We start from the raw sequence: 23,098 nt of genomic DNA on the forward strand, positions 1-23,098 counted from the left end.
GCCTGAAGGCGGTGCTTGGTTTTCGGGGCCCCGTACGCGGCTAGGCTCCCAAAAAGTCCCACATATGTGGTATCCCCGTACTCAGGAGAAGCAGCAGAATTTATTTTGGGGTGTCATTTCACATATGCCCATGGCATGCATGAGCAATATATCATTTAGTGACAACTTTGTGAAAAAAAAAAAAAAAAAAAAAAAAGTTTGTAATTTTCCCGCAACTTGTGGCAAAATATAAAATATTCCATGGACTCAACATGCCTCTCAGCAAATAGCTTGGGGTGTCTACTTTCTAAAATGGGGTCATTTGTGGGGGTTTTGTGCCATCTTGGCATTTTATGGCCTTCAAAACTGTAATAGGTAGTGAGAAGTGAACTCAAAAAATTACGCCCTTAGAAAGCCTGAAGGCGGTGCTTGGTTTTCGGGGCCCCGTACGCGGCTAGGCTCCCAAAAAGTCCCACATATGTGGTATCCCCGTACTCAGGAGAAGCAGCAGAATTTATTTTGGGGTGTCATTTCACATATGCCCATGGCATGCATGAGCAATATATCATTTAGTGACAACTTTGTGAAAAAAAAAAAAAAAAAAAAAAAGTTTGTAATTTTCCCGCAACTTGTGGCAAAATATAAAATATTCCATGGACTCAACATGCCTCTCAGCAAATAGCTTGGGGTGTCTACTTTCTAAAATGGGGTCATTTGTGGGGGTTTTGTGCCATCTTGGCATTTTATGGCCTTCAAAACTGTAATAGGTAGTGAGGCGTGAAATCAAAAATTGACGCCCTTAGAAAGCCTGAAGGCGGTGCTTGGTTTTCGGGGCCCTGTACGCGGCTAGGCTCCCAAAAAGTCCCACATATGTGGTATCCCCGTACTCAGGAGAAGCAGCAGAATTTATTTTGGGGTGTCATTTCACATACGCCCATAGCATGTGTGAGCAATATATCATTTAGTGACAACTTTGTGTAAAAAAAAAAAAAAAATTTTTTTTTTGTCATTATTCAATCGCTTGAGGCAAAAAAATAAAATATTCAATGGGCTCAACATGCCTCTTATCAATTTCCTTAGGGGGTCTACTTTCCAAAATGGGGTCATTTGGGGGGGTTTTGTACTGCCCTGTCATTTTAGCACCTCAAGAAATGAGATAGGCAGTCGTAAACTAAAAGCTGCGTAAATTCCAGAAAACGTACCTTAGTTGTAGATGTGACAACTTTTGCGCAAACCAATAAATATACAATTATTGACTTTTTTTTTACCAAAGACATGTGGCTGAATACATTTTGGCCTAAATGTATGACTAAAATTGAGTTTATTGGATTTTTCTAATAACAAAAAGTAGAAAATATCATTTTTTTTCAAAATTTGCGGTCTTTTTACGTTTATATCGCAAAAAATAAAAATCGCAGAGGCAATCAAATACCATCAAAAGAAAGCTCTATTTGTGGGAAGAAAAGGACGCAAATTTTGTTTGGGTACAACATTGCATGACCGCGCAATTACCAGTTAAAGCAGCGCAGTGCCAAAGTGTAAAAAGACCTCTGGTCATTTACCAGCAAAATGGTCCGGTCTGAAAGTGGTTAAAGGATTGAATGTCGGCCGGTTCAACAGGAACTGAACCATGTATGCCCAGCCTAAGCATCACCCTGTGTAATAAGTCCTTGCCCATTAAAGGAGAAGTACAGCCAAAGCTATAGGTCAAAGAGCCAGTCCAGGCTCGGGAAGGATTGTGACCATATGGTCAGGATCCACCCACATGCCTGGACTGGCTCAGCCTCTCAGCGAGCCGCTGTGACCCTGAGCTGGCCGCTTCCAACCCCTTCACAACCCAGCGCTCCACTGAGTGCGGGGGAGGGGGGCATAGAGTGCTGCCGACTGACAGTCACCAGCTCTCTGCTCAGGGAGCTGTGGGAACTGAGCAAATCGGCGGTATTAGAATTGCTCAGTTCTCAATGTTAGAGGCGCCGGGGGGTGGGGGGCAGATGCAGCATCCACCTTGGTAAGTATGATTTCTAAATAAAAAGAAAGCCCATACTTCTCTTTTAACAAGTCTAATGTAATGATGTTTATCAACAGCTGTCATTTCTCACACTGATCACTGAATGGAATAACTGAAGATCTCCAATCTGCACAGCATGGCTGGGTCAGTTTTCATAAAGCTGTTCAACCATGAACTTCTAATCACCTTTCACCTGTATTTTAAAATGGGGCATACTGCCAAGTGTTTCGAAAAAACGCAGCCAAAAACAGTATACTTAAACAAATGGTTCAGTACACAGAAGCTGCTAAGTAAAGAAGTTCTCTATATGTCACACAGCACTTTACAATATGATGCCAACATGCCTGAGCACACTATCACTCAACATAACTAATTGAAAATACAAACTATAAGCTCAACTCACTAAACTATATAGCCTGTGTAATATGTCATCTCTTTTTTTTATTTTCAGCTATGTGATAGGTATTTTCAACTCCCAATGACTGACTGCTAAAAATAATAATAACCATCAAAATCAATCTGTATAGCTTAGTGAATTGAGTCCATTACCATTTCAAAGCTAAACTCCTGGCAAACAGCTGTTTCAAATAAGAATATCCTGCATGTGATCAGTTTTATCAGAAAAATAATTTGGGATTCTCTTTAACCAGTCTTACAATCTCAACACCGCTGCAAGGCTGCGTAGGGAAGTCAGTGGTTTCACCTTTCTTTATTGCAGTTAAGAAAATAAAGCTTAAACTGGCCACACACTGTTCGAATTTTGCTGGGTTCCTCCTGCAGTGGGAGATTTGTTCATCCTTAGATATTTTTATCATTCAGCCTGCAGGCTGGAAGGAAAAAACAATCTATATGTGTATGTCAAGCTAAGTCACCCTGTTGTCCCAAGCCTACATAAAGGACAAAGGAGAATCAGTAAACTGATTAGATTGACATTCTTGTCCAAAAGCTCCCGATGTTAGATTGACTGCACTGCAATCCAGCACACCCCGACTGGCTCACATTACTGCTTCCCCCTGTCTAAAACCTGCTGCACACATCATTACAGGATTCAATATATAGACGACATTCATATACTAGCTATATTTAAAAATATATTTAGGGACTTTTCAATTACTGCAAAATTGAAACTGTCTTTTTTTTTTTTAACATATCTGCCTAGAGTTCATAATCAATGGTACTAGTGCAACATTGCTGCAATGTTATTTTTGTAGGTAGTGTGTTGCCATGGTAATGGGAGGATCATTATTTTCTGCTATCTCAAATTTAATTGGCAGCTGGTTCTAAAACAAAGGTTTTTTTTAGTCCTGTCTGAAGGGCACTACAGTGCTGCATGTACGAGGCCTTGCATAAAAGAAAGAAAGAAAAAAAAAAAGTACCTGAAAGCACTGTGAAGGTTTAGGGGCATCTGGCCCCTGTATCACTGACTGCAGCACAAGCTAGGTTTAAATAAACTGAGTATACATATATATGATACCTTGTGACATACTGATTTAAAATACAGAAGAGTAGAGATTTTCCATAACTACACAAGTTAATATTTTACAGAAAGGTGTCACGATAAAACGTTCTGTAAACCATAAGAACCAGAGGCCTGCTTGTAAACTTAAATGCACTGTAAACTAAAATGGAAGGTTCAGGAAAATAGGGTTTAACTGCTGTGATCCAAGTATCATAATAATGATATGGCTTTAGGCCGAAAGATGCATAAGGCTAAACAGTCCACTCATCAAGCATTCAACATTTAAAATAATAATAAAAATCTCAAAATAAAGTCTTGCTCTTAAAAACTAAAACTAGTCCAAACTAATTGTGTTACAGTCCAAATCAGTTCTACTTCATCCAGTGTTAGAGAAATTCATTCTGGAACAGTTTTCTCTGTAAACAGCTATTTTGCTGAGATTACAGCAAAGCATTTGCTCCACTTCGGTACTGCACCATGGTGCTAAAAAACAAAAGTGGATTCAATATGCAAGCATTAATGGCAGGACCTCTCCACATGTCAATGGAGCTCTAGAACCCAGAACCCATAAACATGTCTGACTTGTTGGAATCATCAGTGCTTTCCTGCGACCCATCTTTTCCCGGTAAGGTCCGACCAGGCTGGATCTATATGAAATATAAACATACAAAAGATGGAAATGAGATCAGCAGACATTTGTGACAACTGTTAAATAGAATTCTGCATTTTTTTGAAAATCACCATAGCTGTGTTGATTTTATAACTTTTTTTAGTTCTGTTGTGTATAAAGATATATATGTAGGTCAGTGGATAAAAGCAAAACCACATCCCAAGTAAATTGTACATAAACAAAGAAAAATTCCAGAAAATGGGAATTTAAAGGTGTTAGTTCTCAAGCAATAAGTCCCATTTTTGGCCTTTTTTCTTTGTTTCAGTTCTCTTACAGGTACAACTCATTGTTTGAAGCCCCCACTACTATTCTGATATTATCACTTAGACTAGGTTAAGGTTAGCTTGAGAAAGAAGTTTGGGCGTCTTTGAAATGCATAGTTCCGCTCCCCCCCCCCTACCTCCCCAGATGTCCCAATGACATCACTTCTTGTCTGCCCTGCATCCCACAAGAAGCTCTCCGCCATCTTGTTGGTTTCCACTTCCTCATCTAAGCTGTCACCCAGCCTGATGTCCAGACTTAACAGGCTGCAAGTCATAGGAAGAGGCTCCCCATCCCAAATGCATGAGCCGACCACTCACGAATTACATAAAAGAAGTGCCATTTCTTCTTCCCATGGGAGTTGCTAATCTACTAGTATTTCTCAGTACAATTAATGCTGCACTTAGTTTGGTGCCCCCCGGTGTGTTCTCTTGGCCCTGCAGGTGTATCCACCCACCCAGTACTCCTATCCTGGTCTGAGGTTCCCTGTTGTGGAACTGTCCCTTGGAAGCCCTTACTACGTGATGAGCTTGATTTTAACTGTGACAATGCGAGTTGCCATTTGCCTTTTTACCACAATAAATGTGTTAATATACTACACTGAGATCACACATTTCTGTTCTTAACTCTCACTTAGACTAAAGCTGGCCATACATGGACTGAAATTCAGCTTGTTCAGCTTGGGTCATTCATTATAGCTACCATTCAACAGTAGTAGATGGAAATCTAAAGTGTGCTGCACTTTATAGTCACTATGGGAAGATTCTAGCAGTCATTTTGTTCTCTTGGGTACAGATCAACCTCAAAACCACACACACACACACACACACAACACGCACAAAAAAGCAAAGGTATAAGGGAGGGAATGTTATTGTATATAATGGGATAATGAAGCATTTCCAAAAAATGTGTCACAGACCGCAAATGTGGTAAAACAAAATAAATAAATAAGTACAATACATAAAAATGTGCCAGCAAAAGAAACCATCAGCTTTGCCTACTTCACAACTGTATAAAGCTTACTTCCAGGTTTACTGCTTTACATTACACCTCTCCTTTGTTCTTTCCATCATGCTACGAAAAGGTTAATGTACACATTATTAAGTATTAATATTTCCACAAACATTAAAGCAGTGTACCTGAAAGGGGTCACTAATACCAGCCAAACACTGCAAATTGTGACAGAAGTAGCACAATAGAAATTCGCCCCCATCAAGAGGAATCTCATCAGCGCTAATGTAAACCTAGAAGATAAAAGGAACAGTGAAATTAAAAGAAAATCCCATGAAAATCACAAAACACACATAGTGCATAAGTGTACCTGTCATAAATAAATTGCCTTCTAAACCTGTATATAATGCAGCTTACTAGTCCTTAGATGTGGTGACTGCATTAGCTTTCTTTTTTATGTTTTTTTTTATTTATTTTTATTTGCACCTGGTAAACCTAAAATAACACACTTCCTGTTCCTGTGTGACTACTCTCCCTCTTCCACTGTATCTGTGGGGGAAGCCACAGTTGTCACCCAGGCAGGACTTCAAACATGTCTGCCTTTGTTTATCTTCATTATATGGCAGAGGGGAGATTATTAGTTTACATAAGGAAGATAACATTGCTTGTGCTTTCAGTGCAGCTCACAGGAAGCAACAAAGACACAGCGATTCTTGTAAGATCAACAGGCATTTTCTGTATTTGCTAAAAATTTTGTTAACCTGAAAATGAAAAACCAATCCAAGGACTCATAAGCTGCAATATATTACATTTTTGTTCTTCAGTTGAGATAACCTTTAATTGATCCTATCATACGAACAGGATAACCACACAGAACCCAATTTATATGCATATGCTTACTTTTGAGAACGTTTCGAGAATACACAAAAGTAAATGAAATTGGGTGTCCCCAGTGTAATATTTAACACTTCTAAATTGGTAACTAAAAATATCACATTTTAGAAGGACAAGTTCCTTATAGTAAGAGGGTTGTGGTTTTATATGCATTTTAAACATCCAGTCTCGTTGTGGTCATAGTCTGTACTATATTATACCATATTTCAAGTTTAGTAAGAAAAGTCAAACACTACATTGTAAAATCCTATTGTCATATGACTTGTAATTGTACTTACACAGTTATCTAGAACTTCATTCTTTGGCCCCTTTCACACTGACGTCCCGTTCAGGCCCGCCTGTCAGTTTTTCAGGCGGACCTGAACGGGTGCTCCATAGAGCTCTATGGAGCGTCGGATGTCAGCGGTGACATGTCCGCTGACATCCGACCCGCTCCGATCCGAAAAAGTGTGACGGAGGAAAAAGCTATTTTTCCATCCGTCTGCGGATCGGATCGGGTGACGACGGGCACTGTGGTCCGTCGTCATCCGATCTCCCATAGGGGAGAGCGGCGCTGTGACAGGTCCGTCCCTGCGCAGTGTGCAGAGACGGAGCTGTCATCTCCCTGCTCAGCAGGGATCGGCGGAGTGATCCCCGCTGAGCAAACGGACATCCACGGGGCGGATCAGAACTGATCCGCCCCGTGTGAAAGGACCCTTTATGTCTCAAACTAGATATATTTTGAAGTACTCCAAAAATCTTTTTCAATGCATAACTGGGGCTTTCTGACAAGTGGGATTCCAGCTATGATAAGTAGTCTGAGAGCCCCTTAAAAGATGTCTCAAATAGAACTCTATTTAAAAGTCCTGGGCAGGGGGAGATTTTGCGGAACACAAAATGGAATCCACCAGACACTATTCTAAAATGAGGAATAAATCCCTTGTTTTTTCAGATTTGTAAAGAAGTGAAATATCCACCTCCGGACATACCTGTATGTCGCTGGCCTCTTCTGGGTTCAGGGCCCCCGCTGACTCCTGCTGTAATTAGACACAGTGGGATTTTGTCAGCAGGTCCCAGCAAATGATTTATGTCCAGGACTTACTGATTTAACTGTGTCTAATCATAGCCAAAAAACCCTAGGTTGACAAACACAGGGCTCTGTACAGAGGGAAAGATTTGTTTGTTTCTTCTCCCTGCAAACAGATATTTAGTAAAAAGTAGCACTTTTATATTACACATTGTTAACCGTTTGATCAACCCTAAAGCCAGTGTCAATAGTACAGTATTATCACTGTATCGGGGTCACTGGTGAAGTCAGTACACCTCCCAGCTAGCATCAGTTAATGTCAGATTGCCCCCTGCACGATCACAGTCCTACTATAAGTTGCTGATCAACACCATTACAAGTATAAAAAAATAAAAATACAATTTCCTATATCTATACATAGATAAATAGAGAGAGAGACATATATATTAAAAAATCTCTCATGCAATCTCTCTCTCTCTCTATATATATATATATATATATATATATATATATATATATATATATATATATATATATATATATATATATATATATATATACTCTTTTTAAATTATAATCACAACAGAAACTACCCAAATGACCTTGATCAAAAGTTTACATACCCTGGTGATTTTGGCCTGATAACATGCACACAAGTTGACACAAAGGGGTTTGAATGGCTATTAAATGTAACCATCCTCACCTATAATCTGTTTGCTTGTAATTAGTGTGTGTGTATAAAAGGTCAGTGAGTTTCTGGACTCCTGACAGACCCTTACATCTTTCATCCAGTGCTGCACTGATGTTTCTGGATTCTGAGTCATGGGGAAAGCAAAAGAATTCTCAAAGGATCTGCAGGAAAAAGGTAGTTGAACTGTATACAACAGGAAAGGGTTATAAAAAAGATATCAAAGGAATTGAGAATGGCAATCAGCAGTGTTCAAACTCTAATCAAGAAGTGGAAAATGAGGTGTTCTGTTAAAATCAAACCACTGTCAGGTAGACCAACTAAAGTTTCAGCCATAACTGCCAGGAAAATTGTTTGGGGTGCAAAGAAAAAACAATAAATAACTTCATGGTAAGTACAGGACTCTCTGAAAACAAGTGGTATGGCTGTCTCAAGATGCACAATAAGGAGGCCAGAAGAAAGCCATTACTACGCAAATGCCACAAAGCTACAAAGGCACAGGAAATTTGGTCAAAATTGATGGCAAGATGAATGCATTATGTTATCAAAAAATACTGGAGGAACATTTGCATTCATCACCCAGGAAGCTGTACATGGGATGTACTTGGACATTCTAACATGTCAATGATCCAAAACACAAGGCCAAGTCGACCTGTCATTGGCTACAGCAGAATAAAGTGAAGGTTCTGTAGTGGCCACCTCAGTCTCCCGACCTCAATATCATTGAGCTATTCTGGGGAGATCTCAAAATGTGCAGTTCATGCAAGACAGCCCAAGAATTTACAGGAACTGGAGGCTTTTTGCCAAGAGGAATGGACAGCTTCACCAAGATAAAGAGCCTCATCCACAAATGCCACAAAAGACTTCAAGCTGCATTGATGTTAAAGGGGGCAATACACGGTATTAAGAACTGGGTATGTAATCTTTTGATCAGGGTCATTTGGGTAGTTTCTGTTATCATTATGATTTAAAAAGCGTAAACACAGTTGATTGATAATAAATGGTTTCAGCCAAACATTAACCATAAGTGAAAGAAAAGTTTCTGTGTTATTATTCATATTCTCTGAAAAATGCTCAAGAAATCATAAATTCTGCGAATGATCACAACTGTATATATACACATACACCATAGTTTGTAGATGCTATAAATTTCACACCAACCAATATATACTTATTGGGATTTTTGTTTTTTTACCAAAGACATGTAGCAGAAAACATTTTGGCCAAAATTTATGAAGAAATTCGATTTCATTTTTTTTATTGGATAGGTTTTATAGTAAAAATAAATATATATATATATATATATATATATATATATATATATATATATATATATATATATATATTTTTTTTTTTTCAAAATAGTTTTTCCCTTTATAGTGCAAAAAAATTAAAAACCCAGTGATGATCAAATACTATCAAAAGAAAGCTCTATTTGTGTGAAAAAAATGACTAAAATATCACTTGGGTACAGCGTTGCATGACTGCGCAAATACCAGTTAAAATATCACAGTGATACATAGCAAAAAACGGCCTGGTCATGAAGGGGGTAAAACCTTGTGGAGCTGAAGTGAATACATACCGTGACTCCATTCTGTTTTAATAAGGTTGTAGTGTGCTTTTCACGTTTATTAGGGGCCTTTGGTTCCTCTTGGCCCACCTCACCATAACTTGTTGGGTTACACTGTACTTTCTTGCTGCTCCCCAAGCCCAAATCAATTGAAGCCATTGTTTACATGTACTGCACTGATGATGGCCAACAAGTCTGAAACTACTATATGCAGTTTGAAATACAGGAAAACCTCGGATTGCGAGTAACGCGGTTTACAAGCGTTTCGCAAAACAAGCTGCTTTTTTAAATCCTGACTCGATTTGCGAGCGTTGTCTTGCAAGACGAGCAGGATTAAAGTCTTGGGTGTGCAGTACAGCATGTGGCCAGAGGTGCGGGGCTACTGGTGATGCCCGGACACACTCAGCGACACTTGGAAACACTCTGGGTTATTTACGAAAGGAAAATCCACTTTGCACTGCAAGTGCGCTGAAAGTGCACTTGGAAGTGCAGTCGCTCTAAATCTAAGGGGTAGATCTGAAATGAGTGGAGGCTTTGCTTATTTTATCATCCAATCGTGTGCAAGCTAAAATGCTGTTTTTTATTTTCCTTGCATGTCCCCCTCGGATCTACAGCGACTTTACTTCCAAGTGTACTTGCAGTGCCAAGTGCATTTTCCTTTGGTAAATAACCCCCTCAGTTTCTGAGTATATCTGGCACCCCCCCACCTCTGGCCACATGCGGTACTGCATACACTATCAGTGACACTGGAACAAATTATCTGAGTTTCCACCGATTCCTATGGGGAAACTTGCTTTGATATACAAGTGCTTTGGATTACAAGCATGCTTCTGCTACTAATTATGCTCATAATTCAAGGTACTACTGTAATTGGATCTATGATATTGGGCTGCACTTATACTATAACCAGTGGTTCTGGATGGACAGTTGGCCAATGTGCATAAAAGAATAATTTTTATGGGCCTGCCCACTTTGCTAAAGTGAAGTAAAAACCCATTATTTTTAAAGAATTTGTGATATAAATCAGCGATGTAGGATAACTACTGTTTTAGGAGTCTCTACTATGCTTTGCAGAGTCTGATACAAAATTATCAGTCACCCTATGCTCTCATTCTGCCTACTGTTCTAATTACACCCACTATTCTCATTTGTTTCCATTCTTTATCTAAGCAACGCTGCCTGCATAATGTGTTTCTATGTAAATCTCTGACACTCAGACTGATCGTGGTGAAGATCAGGACTCTGAGCTTCAGAATGGAATGGTCAGCTGAATAAGCAAACAGTGACTGATGTTACCACACTTACCAGGATGTTACAGAGAAAATTATGAATCTTGAATTTATATTAAAATACACACAACATTCAAAGAAAATGCTGCATCACTTACCTGGTTACAGTCTTTGCTAAAGGAAATTTCATCATCTTTAACCCAGGCATAGGTGACATAATCATTTGTATGTCTAAATCCAACCTAGTTAAAAAAAAAAAGTGGTTAAGCACCAATTCCCTTTTGAAAGAAGTTGCAAAACCATTGTAATGCTGTTTACACTTGATTGGAATTTTGGTCAGAAAAAGCTCTGATGGTTTTCCCAACGGAATTCTGATGGGATTTCACTCAAGCTGTCTTGCGTACACACGGTCACACCAAATTCCGACCACCAAGAACGCAGTGACGTACAACATGTATGACGGAACTATAAAAAGGAAGTTCAATAGCCAGTAGCCAATAGCTTCTGTCTAGTAGTTGAGTCTGAGCATGCGTGAGTTTTTGCTTGGCAGAATTGCATACACACGAACGCATTTTCAGATAGGAACTTTTTCCGACCGAAAAATTTAGAACATGCTCTCCACCTTTTGCTGGCCAGCAAAAAACCCATGAAGCATACACACAACAGCATTTTCCGACCAAAAGCTCTCATCTGTCTTTTGCTGGCCGAATTTCCGATCCCGTGTACGTGGCATAAGATATTTAAAATGGCCACTACATCCAAACTGAATTGCAGCAAAATAGTTATGGGGAGAGATATGGAAATCCAAACTAATTTTTCTTTGTTATTATTATTTCAAATTGTTTGGATCTTCAGTTCACAAGCAGGCAAGTAACTCTTGGACAGTCCTATGTTAGTAGTTTCTCAGACAATTTTCCACCATCCTGAAAACCAGGATAACTGTCCACAAGTATAACATCCAATATAGTGAATAGCAGGTAAAATGATCACTCCATCGAGAGCAGGATTTCAGAAAACTGCTAACACAAAGCTAAATGTCGTTGTAGAACACACATACACTAATGCATTGCAAAAAAACGTCATTAGTCCTCCTAACTTCAAAATTCAGATGCTTTTAACATCTCATTTTTTTTTCTACCCATCACAGATTGAATTTCTTCCCTCACTTGCAGCCTTACCCATCCTTCTTCCACAATGCATAATTAGGTTGCCTAAGAGCCGGCTCACACAGGGGCGACTCGTCAGGCGACTTAGCGGCCTGACAAGTCGCGTCCCGCTCTGTGCAATGCAACCGTTCTAATCGGAGCGACTCAAGTCGCTCTGACTTAGAAAAAGGTTCCTGTACGACTTTTAGGGCGTCTTGAGGCGAGTTGCATTGACTTCTATACAGAAGTCGTTTTGCAAGTCGCCGCAGTGGTCGCGTCCAGGTCGCCTGAGGCAGTCGCGCTGTAAGTCGTGCTGCCTCAGTGTGAACCGGCACTAAAACTGGCCACACAAGGATCGAAATGCAGCGGCTCCAGCACAGACCATATGGATTTCAATTCATCTATGGGCAGGCTGGTTGTACACAAGTCAATTGATTGACTTGTGTACAACCAGCCTATTGTGTTTTTGCAGAACGACCAGTGCCACCGGCTATATCACTGATCATGTAGTTTCTTACCTATCAGAATACAATAACTCACCGGGAAGGATTCCCCCCATCCACATCAAATGTGTGGATGGGGGAAATTGGCCCCCTTTTATTTTCGTTCAACCTGCTAGTTGAATGAAACAAAAAACAGGATCATGTATGGCCAGTTTAAGATTGGCTGCTTCTGAGAAAGTTCAATCTGTTAAAGTAAAACCTGTCCTGGTCCTAAAAAATGTTTAAGCTAAAAATACAGCTGAATTACCCCAAACCAACTGATTGTGTAGACTTGAGAACATCTTTACCTTGACAATAAGATATACTGAAATTCAATACCAGTTAAAGGGTTCTATGTACACTGCCTTAAAAAAGTATTCTAACCCATTGAAAATTTCCAAATTTTGTCATATTACAACCAAAAACAAATGTATTTTATTGCGATTTTATGTGGTCGATTAACACAAAGTAGCACATAATTGTGAAGTGGAAGGAAAATGATAGTTTACAAATAAATATTTAAAAAGTTAGCCCCCCTGAGTCAATTGAAAATTATTTTAATTGAAATGTGTCTTAACAGGATGACACTGTGAATGCACCTGGTAGTAATGTGCCAACGTCCCGATATTGCTATGAAAGGAAGAGAGTCTAGTTGGTTGGACTTTTAGAGGCGCATAGATAACAAATCTAAAAATGGATAAATTTATTAATCAAATATAAAAAAGAACGTAGTTACATATAAGAACTCAGTAAAATTGATACTGACACACCCTTAACACATCAATTCTGACACCAGAAAATATAGTATCAAATCATAGTTATAAAAATAAAATATTGTATAACTATGATTTGATACTATATTTTCTGGTGTCAGAATTGATGTGTTAAGGGTGTGTCAATATCAATTTTACTGATTTCTTATATGTAACTACGTTCTTTTTTATATTTGATTAATAAATGAACCATTTTTAGATTTGTTATCTATGCGCCTCTAAAAGTCCAACCAACTAGACTCTCTTCCTTCCCCCTGAGTCAATACTTTGTAGAACCACCTTTTGTTGCAATTACAGCTGCATTTCGTTTGGGGATGTCTCTACCAGCTTTGCACATCTAGAGAGTGACATTTTTGTCCATTCTTCTTTACAAAATAGCTCAAGCTCTGTCAGATTGGATAGAGAGCATCTGTGAACAGCAATTTTCAAGTGTTGCCACATATTCTCAATTGCATTTTGGTCTGGACTTTGACTGGGCCATTCTAACACATGAATATGCTTTCCATTGTAGCTCTGGCTGCATGTTTAGAATCATTGTCCTGCTGGAAGGTGAAACTCCACCCCAGTCTCATGTCTTTTTCAGGTATTTTTCTAAAGCCTTGTACACACGGAGGGCGTGTGCCATGAACCTGTCTTGCATACAAAACGGTACACAATTGTTGGCAACAAATACGAACGTAGTGACGTACTACATGGAATTTCAGCTCGAGTGCCACCCTTTGGGCACCTTCTGCTATGTCGTGTTTGGTGATCATTGATTCCAAGCATGCGTGTTTGTACTTGGACTTTTGCGTGACGGACTTGTGTACACACGATACAAAAATCTGACAACAGACCGCTGTCCGCGGAAAATTTACTAGCTTGCCATCCAACATTTGTTGGTGGAAAGTTGGCCAACAATTGTCTGAAGGAGCGTACTAACGGGCGGATTTTAGGTAGTCTGTCATCACACAATTACCAGACGAAAATCTGATCGTGTGTACGAGGCTTAAGATTGCCCTGTATTTGGCTCCATCCATCTTCCCATCAACTCTGACCAGGTCACCTGTCCCTGCTGAAGAAATGCAGCCTCCCAGATTATGCTGCCACCACGTTTCATGGTGGGGGTGGTGTGTTCAGGTTGATGTGCAGTGTTAATTTTTAGGTCACAACGTTAAATTTTGGTCTCATCTGACCAGATCACCTTCTTCTGCACGTTTGCCGCATCCCCCCACATGGCTTCTCGCAAACTGCAAATGGGACTTCTTATGGATTTCTTTCAGCAATGGCTTTCTTCTTGCCACTCTTCTATAAAGGGCAGATTTGTAGAGTGCACAACTAATAGTTGTCCTGTGGTCAGATTCTCCCACCTGAGCTGTGAATCTCTGCTGGCCTGTCAGTTTAGGTGGATGGCCATGTCTTGGTAAGTTTGTAGTTGTGCCATACTCTTTCCATTTTTACATGATAGATTGAACAATGCTCTGAGAGATGTTCAAAGCTTGGGATATTTTTTTTTTAACCTAAACCTGTTTTTAACTTCTCCCCCACATTATCCCTGACCTGTCTGGTGTTTTCCTTGGCCTTCATGAAGCGGTTTGTTAACTAATATTTTCGAACAAACCTATGAGGGCTTCACAGAACAGCTGTATTTATACTGAGATTAAATTACACACAGGTGGACTTCATTTACTAATTAGGTAACTTCTGAAGTCAATTGGTGCCACTAGATTTTAGGAATCAAATTAAAGGGGGCTGAATATAAATGCACACCACACTTTTCAGATATTTGTAAAAACTGTTGAAAACCATTTATCATTTTCCTTCCACTTCCCAATTATGTGCCACTTTGTGTTGGTCTATCACATAAAATACATTTATGTTTTTGGCTGTAACAAAATGTCAAGGGGTATGAATACTTTATGCACTCAAACTTAAAAATTCAATAATTACCCTACATACCCTATAAAGGCCAATCCAATCCCAGGTGCTGCTGGGAAAATCCTTGCTCACAGAATAGCTAATGAGAGAGTCATGGTCCGCATTCCATTCTCCTTCTGCTCTTAGAGTCACTGGAGGTTCGAGGATAAGAGGTCTCATCTGCAAAAGCACATAAAAGTCACGTGTAAAGATAAACAGTACATGTTTCCCATTCAGCTGTCTCCTAAATGAATGCAAAGTAAAGTGGACAGGACTGCTGACAAATTCACCACAATATTAAAGAATGACATACAGTTTTTCAAAAGGACAAACCAATGACTAGAAAAATAAAGCTGTAGCTGGTTTTAGTAGCTGATTTTAAGGATTCAGTGCAGGGGCGTACCTAGAGCATTTGGCACCCAGGGCCCATCCTATATCTGGCACCCCCCCCCCCCCCCAACTGTAAAAACACCCACAAAAAAACACCCTCCTCTGCCAAGATCAGTGTTTTTTAATTCTGCTTTCTATTTTAAATGGCGCTGTTGGCTACCGAGTAAACCGGAAGTGACACTGTGCTGTCGCTTCCAGTTTTCTACATCGGAGACCTGATCAAAGGCAAATTCGGCTTTGTTCGGGTTTCTGGCCAGCTGGCTGGTGGCTCAAATCTGCGGGTGGAATGGGAGACCTGGGCGGAGCTGTGGGGGGATGGGGACGTCCCCTCCCGCTCCTTGTAATAACAGCCGATGCTGTTCATCCATGGTAGCCAGTGACAATAGACAGGACAGGACAGAGGTGTCAGTCACTCAGGTGTTAGCAGATGCCACATTTTTGGACAGATTGTGCCACGGTCCAGAAAGTGGAGAGCTGGACTGGAGCTGCTATGAGGGAGACATCAAAATGATACAGCTGACAATACAAAGTATGGCCCATGTCTACTGTCCTCAGGGACAGATCTGATCCAGATATCCCACTGTATGGCGATCTCTGGATCGGATCTGTCCCTGAGGACAGCATTGGCATTGATGATTTGATTCAGATTTGGGAACTGACCTTCTGACAAGGCGTGTTGCTTGCTGGACCGTGGATGGGATCTGATGGCCGCAGGGAAGATGGCAAGATGCCGCTGTGACCTGCTGCTTGCTGGATGAATCTGATGGCTGCAAGATGTGGGTGTAAGTCCCCTCCTTTATCAGACCAGCTCATCTACTCTATACCTGGTTTGTGAACACAGCAACACCACCCCCCCCCTTACCAGGTAAGATCACAGCTCAGCTACTATAGGTGGGTGGTAGACACACAGCAATATACAGCACACACATGCATTCTGCAACCTGTATACAGCACACGCCTGCATTCTGCAACCTGTACATAGCACACGCCTGCATTCTGCAACCTGTACATAGCACACGCCTGCATTCTGCAACCTGTACATAGCACACGCCTGCATTCTGCAACCTGTACATAGCACACGCCTGCATTCTGCAACCTGTACATAGCACACGCCTGGATTCTGCAACCTGTACATAGCCCACACCTGGATTCTGCACCCCCCCCCCCCATCAGGTCAGCTACACTATACCTACTACACAGCAACCCCCCCCCCCCTTCTATGACAGGCCAGCACAGTAAGGATGGCAGGACAGACACACTCCTCCAACGTCTTCTCACAGCTCACACATCCCCTATCACCAGCTCACCTCGGCTCTCAGCTTCAGCTAGGGAGGTTTAGACTCTGGAAGATGATGTGGACACAGTGTGTGACAGCAACCACCCCTGCGCTGAATGATGACACACTCAGCTCGGCTGCTCAGCAGTGGTGGGTGGAGCTAGCAGGGGAAAACAGAAACTAGACCATACTATTTCGGCTGCAGTGCTGGGGGTGTTCCAGCTCACGAAAAACTCACAAAAAACAGAGCAGCCAGAGCCAGGGATTCCATTCAGGATTATGTCAGACTGTCTGAGTGCAGAGTGAACCCCATAGCAATGGCACCCAGCCACTTACACCCCCCTCAATGTGTGGCACCTGGGGCGGAACGCCCCCCCCGCCCCCTGCTTGGTACGCCCCTGATTCAGTGATCAATGCAATATAAATGTATTTACTTTCTTTTAGCTTTGAGTCTAGTAGACATCCCAGGCATGATAAAGTTTGAAAAACAAAATCATAATATAATAACTATAATTATACCAAACAATAATATAATAATAATAATAATAAAGATCCAATAATGTATTCAAATCAAAAAAACACTGAAATTTGCTCAGTTGCAGAATTGTCACTGTCATTACTTTTCAGTGTTTGATGATGGATCTCCCCACAAATCGCTATCGCTCAATTCTGCGAGTGATTCTAATTTATTATCTCTGTTTTCTAGCTGGTCTAAAACCATTTTTGATGTAAAGGGACGATTTTGGTTGCTATGAACAATCTTCAGTTTCCAGGCAGAAAGAACAGTTTTTAGAATATAAAACTACATGCAGGGCACTGGACAAAGCACTAGGGACAAAAGGGATGTGAAATGATTTCATACAGTAATGTAATCTGTAAGTTTACAGTATACTGTATGTATAGTGTGCGTTTCACTTTTTGAATTTGGCGCCGTTCTCCATCCCCTGTGCGTCGCAACGCTCGCAGGGAGTGGAGCCCGGCTCTGTGATTAATCGAGCGGAGGACGAGCCGCTCGCACTGCGGGGAGACATCACAGGATCCAGGGGACAGGACAGGTAAGCTCTTCTTGGATCCTGCTATGCGATCCCGAGTCTGGCTTGGGGTTACTGCTTTTGGTTCTGAAACTCCACTCCGAGCCAGACTCAGGAATACCGCCAGGGAGGTTAAGAAACAAATAGTAACAGTTTTTACTTCTAAAGGATTTGAATTTCTGTATATCCAGTCCTGAGATTTACACAGCCCTGCCAGACAGCAAAAAGCCAGTTTGGTAACCTTACTTTTCCCAATTCTAGTTAAGCTTTTGACAGCATGTGAAATGCGTTGTCACAGCAACAGACGAGCTTGCGTTCCACGCTGTTTCACGGGCTTTTATCTCCTCCTCCCACTTCCTGTTGGTGCTGCATATCACCCAGGTGTGCCGGTTTCTCGGCTCAACTCCCCTGGTCCCCTGCTCTGCTCTACGACTTCACCATGACCGACAGTGACACTTCCAAAAGCAGTGACATCAGATCCCCCACCTGGGTCTCCTGGCTGGCACACACCATCCTGCAGCGCGTGGCAGTAACATCTCACAGGCACGTCTGGTTTCCTGCCATCAGGGATACCTTGGACCAGGTTTCCATCTTCCACAGCATGGACATTGGTGCCCCAACATGCTCTATCAGCTGGTCCTCTTCATGGTGTTAACCCCTCCATGCCCATGGGAATCATAGCGGTATTGTTGGCTATTTTATGAAATAAAAAATTCCTACATACATGGCTGAATTGACTCCTATAGTTCTCCCACTCGATTATCTAGTGAATTGAGCGCTGAGTTGTTTTATTTTATTAAAAAGGAACTGCAGTAAAACATCTTTGCCATTCTGAAGCTTCCCTCTAAACACTTTGCATATTATTTTATATATACTGTGATTCTGTACTTGCCAAATATGCTGCAGAAATCTCCCTCCACAGAGTCTGGCTGCAACCATTTTAACTGTGGGCAGCTGAAGCTGCTGCCTGTTCACTTCCTGGATGTACACAGAGGCACACCTCCAGCTCTGATTGGCCCTCTTATGACTCATCCCCTCTCCCTTCCTGGCAAACTCTCTCTCAAGAGAGAGAGAGCTGTGCATGAAGTCATAAGCCTAGGCTTTTTACCAGACAAGAAAAAGGAAGTGGGCTTTATAAAGGTATTTACTGGCAGAAAAAAAATGTTTTACTATCAAAAGTTAAAACAACAAGGGCAGGGCAGAAGATTTAATAGATGGAAAGTTGACAAAAATTACTGAAGGTCCTCTTTATGGAATAAAGCCTGGACACCACCCAACTCCCAGGTCTGTCTGCACTTTGGAGAGCGATAGGGGAGGGAGATTCTGGACAGTAAACCAGATCTAAATTTTTTATTTTTTTTGTAGCTACCAGTTAACATTCAATAAAACTGAGCAGTACAGGTATTAGAAAAAAGGGTTCCTGTTAATTACCTGCAAAGTGAAAGTTCCCGTTACTGGTTTGTGGTCACTGATACCGTAGCTCATGTGGCTTGTATATTTTTCTAAATGAGCTTTTAAGATATGCTCAAATTCAGAGCCAACAGATTCTTCTTGTTCACTTTCTGAAATCTCCTTCAACTTCCAAAGAATACGATCTGTCCAGGCTGGTTTTCTCTTTTTCCCACTAGAAAATAAAACAAATTATTCAGGATTCAGGATACATCAAGGGGTCTAGACAAACCCCGATCACTGCAACCAAGTTTATGATAATTCTAAGATAATTCTCACAAGTCATAATATTAATGGCACTCAGTTGTAAACTGAACACGGGCAGATTTTTCCATGATCATAACAGGAGATAAGAAGTAGAACCACCATACATAGTATTTTTTTATTTAGGGATGGGCAGAAAAAAGGATTGTTCCCTTTTCAGTGGAGAAAGAAAATCACTCTTAATGGGTTTCAGAGATTTTCTAACATGTACACTACTAGCATGCTAGCTCACTCCTTAAAGTAGAACTAAAAAGGCAAAACTTTTTTTCATTTTGGATAAAAGCAAGAAAGGGTTACAAGCCCTGTCAGATTTTTTTTTCCGTCTGTATCCCATTGGGGAGATTTCCCTTTGCTTCCTGTCCCATAGCGTAACAGGAAGTGAGTGAAAAGTGAAAAAAAGAGAATCCCTGGTTGTCACCAGAACTAGTGTCTCCATTGGAGGATTTTTCCCTTCTGTTACTGTCCCAGAGACAACTCAAAGTTTAGGATTTTTTTTATTTTTGATGATAACAGTATAAGGGGGTACAAACCACAATAAAAAAAAAAAACCCCTTTTGTACAGGCTGAAATGCTTTCATAAACTGGACATATGGCAGTTTTTATCAGGTAATTTTTTATCCTCTTAACAGTCATTTTTTGGCTTTTTGAGATGAAAATGCGGTAATGTATATTTCATGTCCTGCAAACTCTTTATGGGTTCCCAGTAGAGCTGCACAATTAATCCTTAAAAAAATCATGATCTTGATTCAACCCCCCTGATGATCTCTATTGCAGAGTTTGCGATTCTTTCATATAACAAGTGGAGACACTTATCTGCTCACTCACTCAGCTGTCAAAAGAAAATGTCCAGGCAGTCTGCCAAGTTTTTAACATGAAACATTGTAACTTCCTTCTTAGATCAAAGGGATAAACAACTGTGTGTAAAGAAAAAATCCAGGCAGTCTGCCAAGTTTTTAACAAATATTGATTTTAACTTAAGAAACAAGTGTCAGAAAAAGATTTAGACTTTAAGGCCCCTTTCACACGGGACAGATCAGTAATGATCCGCCCCGTGATGATCCACTTGCTCAGCGGAGATCGCTACGTTTGTCCCCGCTGAGCCGGCGGATAACAGGGCGGTCCCTGCACAGTTCTCCATTCTCCTCTATGGGGGATCGGATGAGCACAGACCGTCTGTCCGTGTTCATCCGATCCGCTCTGCAGACGGATAGAAAAATAGGATTTTCCTCTGTCTGCAGAATCGGACAATAGCAGAGGAGGACGATATAGAGTGTCTCCGGATGTTCATCCGCAGACACCCGCTATCCCATAGGAATGCATGCATGTCTGTATTTCATCCGCAAACGGATGGATGAAATACGGACATAATGTCCGCATGTGTGAAAGGGGCCTAAGTTTAACCACTTAAAGTCTAAATCTTTTTCTGACACTTGTTTCTTAAGTTAAAATCAATATCTTTGCTAGAAAATTACTTGGAACCCCCAAACATTATATATATTTTAGCAGAGACCCTAGGGAATAAAATGTCAATTGCTGCAATATTTTATGTCACACTGTATTTGCCCAGCAGTCTTTCATTTTATTGGGAAAAAATACACTTCAATGAATAAAAAAAAAAAAAAGAAAAGAAGCAGTAAGGTTAGCCCAATTTTTTTGTTTTAAATTGAAAGATGATACCCTGCAAGAATCATGAGAGAATCTCGATGCATCTTCTAAGCAAAAAAAATTGTGATTCTCATTTTAGCCAGAATCATGCAGCTCTCGTTCCCAGTGGTTCTGGTTGCCCTCATGCTGTACTCCTAGTTGTTTAATTTAGATACAACTTCAAGCCGTGGCCTTCCCACAAGCCAAAAACAGTGCATTAGCAGGAAATAACAGGACTTTTTTAAATTGTCAAATGGTCATAGTTATAGCAGAGCTTGCAATTATCTGGACACAAATTTTGAGCTGCTACCCAACTGCTCAAAAAATAATTTACAAGACATGAAAAGTATTTTCAGGGTTTGCTCTTCAACAATAATTTAGGTTTGTAATATTGATTCATGTGACAGGTTCCCTTAAAGGTTTAGGTATGCAAAGAGTACTGTTTATGAATGAAAGTAATAGGGTCATGTGCCACATAAATGAATCAGGAGTTATCGTTCAGATCTGCAATAAGAGATCTGCCCATACTTAAGCCCCACACACATGGGCAGAATGTTGGGAATCATTTGCCGGTTAAAAAAAAAATAAAAATGTCCGACATTCTGCCCGTGCGTATGTTGGTTTGGCCGACTTCTGTCGGACATGCATGCTGGAAAACCAGCAGCCGACCAACTCCCAATCAGCGCTCTCAGCCAATGGCAGACAGTGCTGATCAGAACGTTCTGGCGAGGGGTCTGTTCCCCTGTCAGAACACAACAGGTTAGCGGGGGGAGATCGCTGGACTAACTTTGCATGCAGCGGCTGTGACTGGAGCAGTCATTTTATTTTTTCGCGCAACCCGCTGGGTTGAAAGAAAACTGATGTGTACCCCGATCTGTACCCGGCTTTACTCAAACTGCCACTGGCAAATGCTGTAATCTTTATCCCTGATTTAGCCACAGCATGAATACAGAGAATGCAAGATACAGAGGCTGCATCTTTTTGTACTCAGAAAAAGGAATTGTTCCCTAAGTGACCATAGAGATCTGTATGCTTGATGAATGGCATTTCTGATGTTTGGAAATGCTTTTTTATTGTTCGGGGGAAAAAAAAAAAAGCATGCATGTGTTTTTTGTTTGGTGTTCCTAGTATGGTCTGAGCACCACAGCAGTGCTTAAAAATGGGCAGCCACAGCCTAAACAATGCAAACAGCATTCCGCTCAGTAAGATTTGAAGACATGCCCTATGAACATGGAAGTGTAGCCTCATCAGCTTCTAGCACTCTACATTTGGCAGGAGTCAGGTTCATGCTTATCAAAAGCAAGCTATTACACTTGCACACTGTAATTGATGCTTGAATGTAGAACTATAACAACACTTTTTTTTCCCCCTTCTTAGATTAGAGTAAGGGAGAGTTATAACTGCTGTCAATGTTTTTTCGCTGTGTCCCATTGCAGAGATTTCCCTTTACTTCCTGTCCCATAGCCAAACTGGAAGTGAGAGGAAATCCTGGCAAATTAAGGGAATCCCTTGATAAGCCTACATCACCAGAACTAGTGTGCCCATTGGAAGATTTCTCCTCTGTTACTTTTCTGAGGACAACCCAAAATGTGGGATTTTCTTTTACTTTCAATAATGGTAAGCAAGATAAATAGAGATGGTGATTCTCCATAACGAGGACATAGGCAGGAATTAAAACTGAAAGCATTCTAATCCCTCTGCATTCTACCCAAAGCTAAAAAAAAACGTATTGCCTTTAGTTATATTTTAATTGTTTTACTTATAAAAACAGGGTCATGTATGGGCACTAAAAAAATCAACTTTACCCAAGAAACACAGAAATAATGGGTTAGTTTTAAACAGTGATTAAGATATGTCTATGTTATGATGAACAAATGGGAGTCAAACAGGCAGCTGCTGATGGTACACAATTGTATGTTAGAAGGCCTGATCATTTTATACACATACAAGCACATCACACATGCACTTTACCGGTCTTCACTTCCATTTAAGTTCTGGCATGAAAATCCACGATTACTTCTGCTCTATGACAT

General features: G+C 40.7%; 1 protein-coding gene across 3 annotated transcripts in view; it reads right to left on the reverse strand.

The window, feature by feature from the left end:
- Positions 1-1,438: 1,438 nt before the first annotated feature.
- Positions 1,439-23,098, reverse strand: part of INPP5K (inositol polyphosphate-5-phosphatase K) — a 97,769-nt gene continuing 76,109 nt past the window's right edge. For all 3 annotated transcript variants that reach the window (XM_077480555.1, XM_077480554.1, XM_077480551.1), the window contains 5 exons: positions 19,140-19,332; positions 15,054-15,191; positions 10,874-10,957; positions 5,517-5,621; positions 1,439-4,093 (listed from right to left, as the gene is read on the reverse strand). In XM_077480555.1, coding sequence (XP_077336681.1) covers positions 3,998-4,093; positions 5,517-5,621; positions 10,874-10,957; positions 15,054-15,191; positions 19,140-19,332 — 616 coding nt within the window. In that variant the 3' untranslated portion in view covers positions 1,439-3,997. The remainder of the gene's footprint in view (positions 4,094-5,516; positions 5,622-10,873; positions 10,958-15,053; positions 15,192-19,139; positions 19,333-23,098) is intronic.

Source organism: Lithobates pipiens, unplaced genomic scaffold (genome assembly GCF_037356315.1).
Source record: "Lithobates pipiens isolate NorthernLeopardFrog02 unplaced genomic scaffold, aLitPip1_a1.2 Scaffold_16, whole genome shotgun sequence".
Lineage (NCBI taxonomy): Eukaryota > Metazoa > Chordata > Amphibia > Anura > Ranidae > Lithobates > Lithobates pipiens.